At 42.4% G+C, this 14,519-nt stretch overlaps 1 protein-coding gene and 1 long non-coding RNA gene across 5 annotated transcripts in view; one reads left to right on the top strand and one right to left on the bottom strand.

Moving 5' to 3' along the window:
* The window catches only part of LOC138741081 (POU domain, class 2, transcription factor 3-like), a 50,894-nt gene that overhangs the window by 18,515 nt on the left and 17,860 nt on the right, over positions 1–14,519 (top strand). For 3 of the 4 annotated variants that reach the window (XM_069894597.1, XM_069894596.1, XM_069894595.1), the window contains exons 3-8: positions 5,667–5,701; positions 8,415–8,450; positions 9,253–9,358; positions 11,008–11,099; positions 11,885–12,079; positions 13,200–13,341. In XM_069894597.1, coding sequence (XP_069750698.1) covers positions 5,667–5,701; positions 8,415–8,450; positions 9,253–9,358; positions 11,008–11,099; positions 11,885–12,079; positions 13,200–13,341 — 606 coding nt within the window. Of the gene's footprint in view, positions 1–5,666; positions 5,702–8,081; positions 8,311–8,414; positions 8,451–9,252; positions 9,359–11,007; positions 11,100–11,884; positions 12,080–13,199; positions 13,342–14,519 lie in introns of those variants that run through there. The other variant, XM_069894598.1, reaches the window with a different exon arrangement.
* The window catches only part of LOC138741083 (uncharacterized), a 29,000-nt gene continuing 18,341 nt past the window's right edge, over positions 3,861–14,519 (bottom strand). The window contains exon 3 of the long non-coding RNA XR_011343324.1: positions 3,861–5,000. This is a non-coding gene — a long non-coding RNA (uncharacterized lncRNA). The remainder of the gene's footprint in view (positions 5,001–14,519) is intronic.

Below are 14,519 nucleotides of genomic sequence, written 5' to 3'. Positions count from 1 at the left end.
GGGGTCATCTTGCATGTCAAGAATAAAATCCGAACCTTAATATCCTGTGGTTTAGAGTGCCCCTGTGGTGATGGAGAACAACATAAAGCACTCTCATAACTTCTATAGACATATCACAAAATATTTTTCTACTGAAACTTGCATTTGGGAAGCTGAATTAATATTAAAACAATAAAAATATATTATAAACCTGTCCAACCTACACCTTAATATTCTTCTTCTTCTTTCTTTGGCTTGGCTTCGCGGACGAAGATTTATGGAGGGGGTAAAAAGTCCATGTCAGCTGCAGGCTCGTTTGTGGCTGACAAGTCCGATGCGGGACAGGCAGACACGGTTGCAGCGGTTGCAGGGGAAAATTGGTTGGTTGGGGTTGGGTGTTGGGTTTTTCCTCCTTTGCCTTTTGTCAGTGAGGTGGGCTCTGCGGTCTTCTTCAAAGGAGGTTGCTGCCCGCCAAACTGTGAGGCGCCAAGATGCACGGTTTGAGGCGTTATCAGCCCACTGGCGGTGGTCAATGTGGCAGGCACCAAGAGATTTCTTTAGGCAGTCCTTGTACCTTTTCTTTGGTGCACCTCTGTCACGGTGGCCAGTGGAGAGCTCGCCATATAACACGATCTTGGGAAGGCGATGGTCCTCCATTCTGGAGACGTGACCCATCCAGCGCAGCTGGATCTTCAGCAGCGTGGACTCGATGCTGTCGACCTCTGCCATCTCGAGTACTTCGACGTTAGGGATGTAAGCGGTCCAATGGATGTTGAGGATGGAGCGGAGACAACGCTGGTGGAAGCGTTCTAGGAGCCGTAGGTGGTGCCGGTAGAGGACCCATGATTCGGAGCCGAACAGGAGTGTGGGTATGACAACGGCTCTGTATACGCTTATCTTTGTGAGGTTTTTCAGTTGGTTGTTTTTCCAGACTCTTTTGTGTAGTCTTCCAAAGGCGCTATTTGCCTTGGCGAGTCTGTTGTCTATCTCATTGTCGATCCTTGCATCTGATGAAATGGTGCAGCCGAGATAGGTAAACTGGTTGATCGTTTTGAGTTTTGTGTGCCCGATGGAGATGTGGGGGGGGCTGGTAGTCATGGTGGGGAGCTGGCTGATGGAGGACCTCAGTTTTCTTCAGGCTGACTTCCAGGCCAAACATTTTGGCAGTTTCCGCAAAGCAGGACGTCAAGCGCTGAAGAGCTGGCTCTGAATGGGCAACTAAAGCGGCATCATCTGCAAAGAGTAGTTCACGGACAAGTTTCTCTTGTGTCTTGGTGTGAGCTTGCAGGCGCCTCAGATTGAAGAGACTGCCATCCGTGCGGTACCGGATGTAAACAGCGTCTTCATTTTTGGGGTCTTTCATGGCTTGGTTCAGCATCATGCTGAAGAAGATTGAAAAGAGGGTTGGTGCGAGAACACAGCCTTGCTTCACGCCATTGTTAATGGAGAAGGGTTCAGAGAGCTCATTGCTGTATCTGACCCAACCTTGTTGGTTTTCGTGCAGTTGGATAATCATGTTGAGGAACTTTGGGGGACATCCGATGCGCTCTAGTATTTGCCAAAGCCCTTTCCTGCTCACGGTGTCGAAGGCTTTGGTGAGGTCAACAAAGGTGATGTAGAGTCCTTTGTTTTGTTCTCTGCACTTTTCTTGGAGCTGTCTGAGGGCAAAGACCATGTCAGTGGTTCCTCTGTTTGCGCGAAACCTTAATATAACAGCACAGTAAACACAGCTAACAGCTTATACCAGTAGCCATTTGCAACAGCTGATGATCAGGAAACAACCAGCCAAGATCCCAGGGTGCATTCAGTGTACACTGGTTCATCAGACCAATCGCAATGAATATCTCAGTGACCAGATACTGGTATTTTAAAAACAAGGTTTCTTGGAAAGTTTGGTAAAAGATTATTGGGGCAATAAGCTCTCAGTTGTAAGTGCCAGACTTGGAGTAGTCTTGTGTAGTGAGTATAGCTCAAAACCTACATTTTAAGTGGAAATTCTGGGGTTGTCTTAAACATTAGTCGTCTTATTTGCCAACGTATGCAGCAAGTGATTTTCTCTTATTGAGACTATCATTGATTGGCACTTGGGTAGTGGGTGCTATTTGCACCTATCATCCCAGGCCATCAAGTTCTCAGCTGTGCTCTTGTGGCTTCGACGTGAACTTGAGGATAGGAACGTTTATGGACCCTTCCTGTTAAAACCGTTACTGTTTACACTTGTGTACAATTGGTTGTGCCCAATTTCTGAACCATGTTCCAGATGCTGATTCCTTGCCAGCACACTGTTGAGTTTTGTGTTTTGAATGTTGAGTTCTCTGAATTATTGGTTCATTTGATGCCCACAAACTCTGCATCCAACCACACCTCCCCCCGCCCCCCCCCCCCCCACCAACCCTTTCTCCTCGCATTGATTTAGCTCACTAGTAAATTCTGGTTTATTACCTGGTTTGAGGTAGTGAGGAATCATGGCTTGTAGTCCAAGTTAAACATTTTTGGATAATGAGTTCTGGACCTGCCCTTTGATTTACTCATTATAAATGGGGAAATTTGAGGATGTCTTGGGTATGAAGCTGAGAATGAATGGTACAGTGGTCATGACCACTCATGCCAAAATGTCTGAATGTGAGTAGGTTCCCGTCAGATAGAACCAGATGGTCAACTGAAAGGAGCATTAATTTATCTGTTGAGGAGAGCATGAGATGCTCAACTAGTTTCCTCGACCTATCCGAATCAGAATTGATTGTCATGAATGGGTCACTAAATTTGTTGTTTCGCAGCAGTGTTACAGAACAAATATTGCTATAAATTTACATTTCAAAAATAAATAGTGTAAGAAAATAGGATAAAATGAGATAGTGTCTATGGTTCATTGTCCATTCAGAAATCTGATGGCAGAGGGGAAGAAGTTGTCCTTGTGCCATTGCATGCTTGACTTCAAGCTCATGTATATTTTTTCTGATAGTAGTAGAGCGAAGAGGAAAAGGACTGGGTGGTGGGGGTCCTTGAGGATGGAGGTTGCTTTCTTAAGAGACCTCCTCGTAGATGTCCTTGATGGAGTGAATACTGCTGTCTGGGATGTCAATGGCTGGGTTAACAACTCCATAGAGTATTTTCCTGTCCTGTGTATGGCACCATCATACCAGACAATGATACAACCAGAGAGGATGCTCTCCACAGTACACCTATATAAATTTTCGAGAGTCTTTGATGATATACCAAATTGTCTCAAATTCCCAACAAAGATTAGCCACTGGCTAGCTGCCTTCATAATTGTGTCAAGTCTGACCTAGGCCTGGTCTGTCTTGAAGCCAAAAGACCTTTCAGGGTGTTTAAATTCAATACTGTATTAAGGACTGCTCCTGTGGGTTTGAGTAACAGCCTGCTATTGGGGAATAGGATGGGGATGATCAAGTTTCTGTTTGGCTGTTACTTGACCAGAGTGCAATGAGTTATTTCAGCTTGGACACCAGTTATGAAAGGTAGGAGAGTAAGGCAGTATTTATTTGGGATCATCCAAACCTTGAGCTTGTTTGATGCCTCTGGCGTTGAACATCAGGTGTGGTTGCTAGAGTTTTTAACTATTTGAGAAAGGCCCAGGAACCGGATCCTAAACGTATTGTTTTCACTGAACTGTTCGTTATTTGCATATTTTCAGTTGGACTGGCTCTGTTCATCTGCTCTGAAAGCAATTGTGAATAACATGGTCTCAGATACCATCGAGGTCAAATCAGCAGGAAAGCTGAATGCAGCAGAGAGAGACATGACTTTTGACCTCCAATTTTTTAATTTGAACAGATGTACGTTAGACTATCCTATGATGAATTTGGCTTGTGTATCATCATCTTAAGGTCTACTCCACAGGTATCCTATTTGAGAGCCAGAACATTCCAAGATTTGTTTTTATTTCCAAGTTAATGTGTACTGTGTATACAAGAAATAAGAAAAAATAATCCTCAGGTGATATCCCACCTTCCTATCTTCCTAAATTGTTGTAATTTCATTTCGAAGTGTATTTTGTCCATAATCATTTAATTTCTATCGGATTTGGAATCAAAGTTGAAATCTTATGGTCTGCGTGGTTAAGCACTACACACCCACATGTGCAGACATATACACGATATACCCACTCATTCTGAAGCATGGAGAAGTTGCCATAGAGATGGGCTCTTGCTGATTTGCATTTTTTAAACTAATTTTCATACCAGAGCCTTGTGAGAAGGAAGGATTTACATACTGGAGGAGGGGAGGCTGCCCATGTACAAGCAGAGGGGAGTTCATTTGAAATTCAAATTGGATGCTCAACAGAAGTACAGTGTTTATGGAGAATTAAATAATTTGGAAACAACAAAAGCTGCTACCTTCACCAACATTAAATCCCATCTCTAGATCACTTGAGCCTCTGATGCATAGCACCTATGCTAAGCAATCCTATTGGACACCAGCTGATTGCCCCAGTGTGGTGCACTGAGGTAGCAGCAAGCAAGCACACTCAAAAGACTACCACAGGCTTTATTCCAGCAAAAGTCTGAACACCAGTTCAAGCCTTCGTGGCTCCCCTTGTGACTGGCTCAGGAGGGGCCAACTCAGGTTTATATTTAGGTAGGCTGATTTACAGCTGGCCAGGTGGAGTCAGCCCCTTAGGTGGTCTTTTCAGATGGGCTGATTGACAGCTGGCCAGGTGGAGTCAGCCCCTTAGGTGGTCTTTTCAGATGGGCTGATTGACAGCTGGCCAGGTGGAGTCAGCCCCTTAGGTGTTCTTCCTGCAGATAGGAGATCACTCCCTGCAGTAGGGAATCCCCAGCCATACCTGTTCCTTTTGAAAAATGCAGCTGAAAAGATGTCCCTCTCCAAAACTGCACTGGGCAATTTCAGTTCTCATGAAGCAAGTTGTCATCCCATGTTCTTTACTCCCTTCTCTTCTTCCTCTTCCCTCCCACCCTTCAAACCAAAGGTGATGAAGATGATGCAAGTTGATTGTCATGTCCAACATACAGATGCAGTGAAATTTTTGCTTGCAGTAGCTACACGGATATATAAAACACAATAAAAAAGCAATAAATATGAAATAAATTAGCACAATGCACCATGAAGGTTATAAGATTATAAATACATTGATAAGTGTTCCAAGTGGGCATTGCTTTGAGCCTCTCTGGCCAATTTCTACTGACTATAGGAATGGTAAAGGACTCTGAGTAAGCTACAGGGTATGGGCAGCTGACATAGAGTTGTGGGACATGTACATAGTGGAAGAAAAGGGAAGTAAGGGCTGGTGAACAATGGAGGGAGGAAGAAAATCACCAAAAGCGGAAAGTGCGCACTTCAAGGGATTTGAGCCAACTTTTGTCCTGAATACCCATTTAATTGTGTCCTGGCTCAGGGAGAAAATGGAATCGGTTCTATGTCATGGATCTTAATACACATTGTGGGAGTTCCTTCGCCAGAAGAATTGCACTGGCTCCAAAAGGGTACTTGCCATCTCACTGGCAGTTAAGGGCGGAAAATAAATGCTGTCCTCACCTATGATTGCCACATCCAAAAATATTGGCCGAATACTGAGTGAGAGTGGGTCAAATCTGGCCAAAAGCAGATGATGATAAGCTCCCTCTAGTGCCACTGTTCATGCGTAATTCATGCTGGGGTGCAGTGAATGGACTGTTCTGAATATTCATACTTTACTTTTGTGTCAGGTATTGAACAGAATGATCTGGACTTTACACGACAGGTGAGTGTTTGATCTGTTTGCACCGGATTTTTAATTTTACACTATTTTTATAATTCTGATTTAATACTTGTTTTTCTTCATTAAACAATATAGTAATTTAAAGGTGCAAGCATCACATTGCAACTATTTACCATTGTTTTGGTTTAGGTTTGGACTAGATTAGATACATTGATCTGATTTAGAAAATAAGATGTAATGATAAAGCAAGAAGTAGAGCTCAGGTTTGATTTTTTTTCAGGGCTAGGGTTAAATCGAAGAAAATTATGGAAATACTCAGCATGGCTGGAAGTGTTTTAGGGGAATGGAAACAGTTGATATTTCTGGTTGGTGACCCTTGATTGACATTTTTAAAGTTGAAATTATTTTGCATTTGAACTAAAGTAGGGTTTAGAATTAAGACAAAGTTTTAAATGAAAAGAAAATGGTCCTAGATTGCACAAGTGGGGAATTAGGAAATCAGGAATTCCTAATTTCAGTTTCCTGTTCCATCAGCAGAGTTTTAAATCCCATAGGCATGGTTAGTGTAACATTTAAGGCCATGCTGTTTCAGTGCAAGTGATGCAGGTTCAAATCTGCCATTGTCTGTATGGAGTTTGTGTCTTTATGGACTTCCTCCCATGTTCCAGAGTCAAATGGGGTTAGTCGGTTAATCAATCATTTGGATGTATTTGGGTGGTATGGGTTCATGAGCCAGAAGGGCCTGTTACCAAGCTGTATCTTTAAAAAAAAAATTTAAAAATTACATTTCATATGTAATTTACTGTTTTACCCAACTCATCCCCTCTGTCAGAAAACTGACTTCCTGCTCTTCTGAACCTCTAGGCTGGGCAACACCACTCTACATCAATCCACTTTCCTCCACCATCTGCTTCCTGCCCTATTCCACCCACCCCCAAGCTTCACTCTTAATTCTCCTGCCTTACAAACCCAGGATCTCCAAGTCCTCCCTGAGCTTGTGTTGGCTCTTCTTGTGCAATACGTCATACTGCAAGAAAATAAAAATACAGGAAAACAGCACGTCAGGCAGCATCTATGGAAACTTTTGTCTGCAACCTTTCATCAGAACCATGATGTGACTATTTCTCTTTCTACAGACACTACCTGACTTGCTTAGTTTTTCCCACCTTTTATTTTTGTTTGAGATTTCCAGCATCTGCAGATTTTTATATATTTTTCTCATCACATGTACACCCTAGTCTGCATCTCTTGTATGCTGTTTCAAGTAAGCTTCAGGTTCCACACTTCTATGGCGGTTGGATCAAGCTTTCCTGTGGACCTAACTCCTCTGCTGTACTTCCCATGGGCGTGTTAGATTTCGTGCTGAAAGATTTATCTGTGTTTCATGTGTCCACCCTTCCCTGGAAATGTACGTAGAAGTATCACTCAAATGTGAGAGTACTTGTTGGACCAGAACGCAGATTGTATTTCAAAGCCAAGGTTCTAATGGTGTCTAGTGCCAGGGATCAAACCCATGAACAGACCACCAGGGCTTGGGGGAGTGAGGAATCACGGGATAATTGTTCTACACTGAATGTTATTGATCAAGACTCAGCACTTTCAGAATAGGTGAGCAGGAAATGAAGTTTAGTCATAGGTTCCATACTGATATTTCTCATGCTGTGCCCAGTTAATTTGGAAACTAGGTTATAAAAAGCAAAATCATAACATTTGTTAATTACCTGAAATCTTGAGTTAGATGTCTTTGCCCATTTGGTGCTCACATGGCTCGTGTTTTGTTTGTTTTATTTCCTTTCTTTTAAAATCACTTGAGTTGAGCATTTGCTATTGAACTGCAGTGGGAGGGGGTGGTGGTGGGATGATCTCAGTCAAAGGTTGTGGTTAGTGTCGGGAAATGAGTGCTTGTGGGAGAGGGAATTTGCATACAGAGGGAAGGTGGGGCCCAGCCTACCCGGTCCAACCAGTTTGGTTTCTGGGCTTGTGACTACACATTCAGTGACATTTAACACCCTTGGTTCATCTTGAGCTTCAGCAGCAGGTCGAGGGTGTAGAAGTCTTTGTAGAAGTGTGTAGTATTTGTGGGTGAAGGACAAAGGGGTGGTGGGGTGCTGGGGTCATAGGTATAGTGAGGATCATAAATTCTCAGAAATGCATTAAAATGGCACTAAATATCTTGTGGACTACAGCTGTATCATAGAACAGTTGTATTTCGATTACTCGTTATATATTGTCGTGCTATAATTTGTAATGGTGAACTGAAAATAAAACAAAATTACTTTTAAACAAAGTATTTTTGCATGCTTGTTTCCTGTCAAGCAGTAAGTGATCTGTGGGCCCTGTGGTCACCTCCTTGGAGATGTTGCAATTATTCAAATTCTCCACAGTAAACTGAACATCAGGTCAGGCAGGACCTGGAATTGGGAATCATCCCAGGGTTGTGACTGCAAGCATTATCCTTAGAAATAAATTTTAATGTTATCAACTGGTTTGATCTTAAACCAGCCAGTTTGGAAGAGAACAGTTCTGGAGTGTACAGAGTTAGGAAGGCTGAAGTAGAAATGTTTATATTTAACTTCCATAACCATCAACTATGGAGGAGATGGGCTTCTAACCAGGGTGCAGAAGGTCAAGAAGAAGATCCTACTCTAAAGGTTGATTGGTTCCTGTTGTGTGGGATGTTGTAGATGTTGTATATGCATAAATGATATGTCTCTTTTTCTCTGATGTTTGATGCCCTTTATCTTTCATTTTCTAGATCAAAACTGAGGACCAGAGAGAGTCGCCTCCACAGGTATCAGCAGAGATAGTTCGCCATTGTCTGTGTTCCACAGATGTTACTGATATTTATTTGGATTGTTGAAAATGCAATGAGGATCTGCTGCTGCAATGGATGGCATTTCAACGTGAACTTGCAGCCATTTAACAAAGTTTTCAGCTAAAATATCTATTTAAGGATAATGTATATCATGTGGTAATGTGGGATTGGTTTGGTGGGGGGAGTGAGACATTTGAAATAAATTGCCCAAAATTCCTTTGGGAGCAGAGATTGGTGGGGGCTGGGTGGGGTGGGGGGGGGGGGGTTTGAGGTGGGTAGGTCATAATTAAATTGGGGTTGGGGTTTGAAAAAGAACAGCAAAGGAGTCGAGGGTTTCCACTGTTGGCTAGGGGAAGGGGTGGGAGGTTAGAAGATGAGGGGTAATAGTAGTTAGCACAAAGCTATTACAGCACCAGTGATAAGTTTCAAACCTGGTGCATTCTGTAGGGAGTTTGTATATTCTCCCCATGACCAAGTGAGTTTCCTCCCACATTCAAAGACACTGGTCAATAAGTTAATTGGTCACATGGGTGTCTTTGGTCAGTATGGGCTCAGGGGCTAAAAGTTACCATGCGGTATCTCTAAATTTAAATTAAATTTAAAATTAAGAATGTGGGACATTTTTTAAGCAGAGGGCTGCGATGCGACGGGATTCAATTCCAAGCACTGCAGTGCCGAGGAATCTGTTTGAGAAGTGAATGTCTTTGCTAGGGAAGTATTCCTGTGTATGAGCTGGGGCGTTTTGGGACAATCACTGATAATTGTCTTGTTTTCTCAGGACCTGCAACCACTTCAAACCTTGCAGCAGCTGGTGGTCGTACCTGGGCATCACCTGCAGACGGCATCACCGTTCCTACTGCCTCAAATACAGCAAAATCAGCAAGGTGATCTATCCCACTATCAGAAACATCTTCCCCTCTCCACCTTCTGTAGGGACCACTTCCTCCATGACTCCCTCATCCACTCATCCCTTCCTACTAACCACCCTTTTGGCTCCTTCCCCTGTGACCACAGGAAGTGCCGCACTTGTGCCCACACCTCCTCCCTTACTACCACTCAGGGCCCCAAAGTCTTTCCAAGTGAAGTAGCCCTTCACTTGTGAATCTGTGAGAATCATCTACTGCACTCGATACTCCCAACTGTGGCCTTCTCTATATTAGAGAGGCTGGATACAGACTGAGAGATCACTTCACTGAGCACCTTTGCTCTGTCTGCATCAGTGACGGGGATCGCCCAGTGGCCAACCATTTCAATTCTGCGCCCCACCCCATGATGACATGTCTGTCCACGGCCTTGTATACTATCAAACCAAGACCACCTGTAAATTAGAGGAGCAACACTTAACTTTCTATCTGGGAACTCTGCAAGTGGATGGCATTAACATCAACTTCTCATTTCTGCTAGGCCACTCTCTGTTCTTCCCATCCCTCTTTCTTCTTTCCTCCAGTTCTTTACCCCCCCCCCTTACCCCTCCCTCTCAGTCCTTTTACAGAGACATCCTCCTCCTCAGATCAAAATGGAAAATGCTGAAAGCATTCAGAAGGTCAGGAAAGAGGCAGAGAATTAATTTTTCAAGCTGGAGGCTTAAAAAAAATGAATTTCAGCATTTCTTCCTTTCTCTTTCACAATCCTGCCTGATCTGCTGAGTGCCTCCAGCATTTTCTGTTTTGATCTCAGATTGCCAGTATCTGCAGTTTCAGAGCAATGTGATTGAGGTGGGAGTAGACAAATGCCTTGTTAGCAAGAGAATCCCAATTTGAGTTGAGGTAACTCAAATTAATGGGAAACTTTGGTGGGTCAGAGTAGAGGAATGCATGAATAGGTTGGGGAGTTGGGGATAATGCCTGTTCTAGTCTGGCATGGGTGGTAAAGGAATGCTTGACTGGACTGTGATGTGTGGCAGCAGAGGATGCCTGTTTGGTGTGGGTTGGATTTGGGCTGCTGGGAGAGAAGCATTTATCAGGATTCTTGTTAGTGTTGGGGGGGGGGGAGGAATTGGAAAGAGAAGCTCTGCCAAGGTTGGCATTTTAATGTGGCAGGAGTGCCTTTTGGGTTAGCTAGTTTGGGGTAGATGTCCAAACTAGGTTCAGAGGGATTAACATGATAAATTGAAGTGCTAAGGGAAAGGAGTGGGAAATCTTATTCAGTTTAGTGTGTGCGAAGTTGATGAGAATAGAATAACTGACCTTGTTGGTAGATGGCGAGGGAATACCATCCAAGTTGGACAAGAGAGGGTTGTGGAAGAGTAATGCCATAGGTAAGTTGACAAAGGCCCAGACCCATTTGAGTAGATTGTGTGAGAGAGTTAATGCGATTGAGGGAGAGGGTTACCTGTCTGATGGACTTGAACAGGTGTCTGATCAGTAAATGGCTTTATCACTAAAAACAAATTATGAAGTGGATGCCACAATCAATATTGAAATCTTAGATGATTTTCCCTCTTGGATTCGAATATGCTATATTATATCTTTGCAGGGGCTTTGTTGTAATTTTGTGATTTTAATCATTGAGTAATTTGCAAATACATTCTCAGGTTCACTGCAGTCTCCAAACTTGCTCCCATTGTCTCAGCAATCACAGAACTCCCTCTGTTCTCCACAGCCTGGCATTGGGCTCACTTCACAGGTTAGTTAATTATTCAAAATATTTCATTAACATTTCCTCACGAAGCAACTTATCTTTGAGTTAGTGTAGCAAAAAGACTCCAGTTGACCTATGACATCAGGGCCAAATTTGTGCCATTATAATTGATTATCACAAGAACGATGTAGACCTTAGTCAAGTCAAACATTGGTAAACTGGTATGGAATTAGAATCATGGGATGTTTACCGATACACTATCTTTCTTGATAAATGAAAATGTCCTTTAAATGGAGTTTGTGGTATCAGGTGAAGAATTTAGTCAATTGGCACTGAATAGGGAATAAATTTATTGAGTTAAGTCTGTGGGATCTTTGGAATTCTGCATTCCCAGTGGACAGTGGACCAGCACTGTATGTAAGGCATTTGTACATTGCATACTATATTGGCATGGATTTCCTCCAGGTGTTCCAGTTTCCTCCCATCCTTCAAAAATGTACGGGGATTGTAGGTTCATTGGTGCATTTGGGCAGCATGGGTTAGAAGGGCCCTATTACCGTGCTGTAAATCTAAATTTTAAAATTTAAAACAGTTGCTGATGAATGTAGGTCTGAAACAAGGTTTCTGGGAATTATGTGATGTATGGATCAGATGGGAAAGCACTGTAGGTAGAATTGCATTTGTGATCTTGCTGAAAGGGAGAAGAGAATTCTTGGGCTGCATGATCAGTCTTGTGGAATGACAGTCCTCAAAAAGTTTTTCTGGATGACACGGTTCTCCAAATGTTATGTGCAAAACCATTTCCTGAATTTACTTTAATAACTTTACAGGCAGTAATTCGATCAGGTCTCATGGGCTCGACTCTGGATTCACATTTAGAAGGTCTTCCTCCACATCAGGTGCCAAAGCACATTGTTCCAAAACACATGCCTTCTGTACAATCAGATGAACCCAATGATCTTGAGGAACTGGAACAATTTGCTAAAACATTTAAGCAAAGGCGAATTAAACTGGGTTTCACTCAGGTAAGAGAGTGGGATCCAGCAGTTGTTGGGATTCAGTGTGGTGAAGGGGATCTGTGTGCTTCTCTCAGTCTCTCACCCAATACAGCAGCTTTTGGGGATCAGGAGAATGTGGTGTTTCTGCAAATATTCATGCTTTATGATAAATGTTAAACACCTACTGGCCAACTAACTCCCATACAGGCCAGCAGACTACTTCCCCAGTGACCAGCTCTGTAACTTAAAACATTTAATCCTGCATTTTCTTTTTGTTGATGGCAAATTTGAATTGGTGCTGTCAGTGGATAAACTGATGAGGCAAATGCATCATTCTGTTGGGGACTGCTTGTCAGTTTGGATTATGGCAGTAACCATAGACTTTCCCTCCCCACCTCACCCCTCCTTCTTGTGGGTGGCACAGGTAGCACAATACCGTTAAAGCACTAGCGAATGGTGCTTGAATCCGGCGCTGCCTGTAGGGAGTTTGTATGTGTCTGTGTGGGTTTCTTCCAGGTGCTCTTTCCTCCCACTGTTCAAAATGAACTAGGGGTTGGAGATCAACTTGGTGTTACTGGGCAGCATGGGGTCATAGGCCGAAAAGGCCTGTTGTATATTTAAATATAAGAAAAATGTAAAGTTTTTTCAGGATCTAATGGTCATATGATCAACAGCCAGATTCAATTTGTGTCTCGGCTCATCAGTTTGCAACTTTATTGGCAACTTTCAGATCCTCTTTTAGGACATCCCAAAGTACTTTCCAACCAATGTTTTGAACATGTAATTACAGAGATAATGCAATGAATGCACTGGTCACAATATACATAGCAATCCTCCTCAAACAGCTATGTGATAATGAGCAAATCTATTTTAGTAATGTTGGATGAAAACTGTATATTGGCCAGGACAATGGGAATAACCATCTTTTCTTTTTTAAGTAGTTTCAAGTGTTGTTTATCAGAAAACTAAGAATACAGATGTGGTCTTGGTTTTGCATTCACTGAAAAGATAGCATTGTGAAGAGTCCAACCTTTTTCAGTATTTAAGTAAAATGTTATTTGAGATATTCCTGCTTGATTCTCTAGAACAGTTCTTCAATTCTGACTCAGGAGAAATAAGTATCACCTAACTTCTTGTTTCTTTGCAGGGGGATGTCGGATTAGCAATGGGAAAACTCTATGGGAATGATTTTAGTCAAACTACAATCTCCCGATTTGAAGCTTTGAACCTGAGCTTCAAGAACATGTGCAAACTCAAGCCACTGCTGGAGAAATGGCTGAGCGATGCAGGTATCCAGCTCAAGTGGGTGCTCCTTCCCTCCCCTCCTCTCCCCCATGCAGCTAAAATGGTGCTTTGCAATCAAATTCATCTCACAAACCCATTATGCCATTATACAGGTTTCCCCATTTAGTTGATGATTCCAAATGCATATCCCACTGAATAATAAGTTGTGCTTGTGATAGTTTGAAAAATGCTTCTCACCAATGTGAGAAGGTTACAAAATTTAGTAGTGTTCAGGTTTTTCCTCATTCCTTTTAAAAAACACTGGACTATGAAATTTTTGCTTCCTGAACACCTTTGGGTGTATTTTTATGGATTTTTGGGCTGCTGATCATGAAAATCACCTTATTTTAAATATAACCTATATTTGTGATTTCTTGGCATATTTTGTCTACTAGTATATTGCCCACAAAGCAAACTGCTTTGGTCATTCCAAGTATGCCTGTGCATGCTCTCAATGTGGGTACCATGGAAGGTATTTAATATGTTGAGAATTTTCTTGACAACTACAGAGCACCAAACTAAATTCAGCTGATTGGCAACATGATTCAAGCCTACAAAATCATGAAATGTAACATGTCATTGAAAATTAATTTTCTGCATTCGCACTTGGGTTTCTTCCCTGCTGATCTTGGTGCAGTCAATGATGAACATGGTGAAAGGTTTCACCGGGACATTGTGACCATTGAAAAATGGTATTAGGGCAACTGGAATCTATTAATGCTGGCTGACTATTGTTGGACACTGACAAGAGAGGCATCAGATGCTGAGTACAAAGGAAAATCAATGGCAAAACATTTTTTTAAGTCAGATGACCACAATGTGTCAGCATCATTATGCTAAATTCAATCAAACTTAATGTTTCTCCAACTTCCCTTCTGATGTGTATTGTAGAGTTGTACAGCGCAGGAACTGACCATTTGGCCAAATGTTCATGCTGACCAGGTTTTTAAACTGAACTAGTCCCATTTAGCTGCATTTGGGCCATATACACCCCCCCAAAAAAAACATTTCTACACCTACCTGTCTAAATGTCTCTAAATTTCATAATTGTACCTGCTTCTACACATCTTCTCACAATTTGTTCCCTGTAAACATCAGGTGTTGTTGAAAAAGTTGCCCCCCATATCACTTTTAAATCTCTCCACTTTCAACTTAAACCTTTAATTCTGGACTCTTACCCTGG

This window comes from Narcine bancroftii, chromosome 8, assembly GCF_036971445.1.
Source record: "Narcine bancroftii isolate sNarBan1 chromosome 8, sNarBan1.hap1, whole genome shotgun sequence".
Lineage (NCBI taxonomy): Eukaryota > Metazoa > Chordata > Chondrichthyes > Torpediniformes > Narcinidae > Narcine > Narcine bancroftii.
Note: the sequence above shows the minus strand (reverse complement) of the source record. Positions and strands in the feature narration are given on the sequence as shown.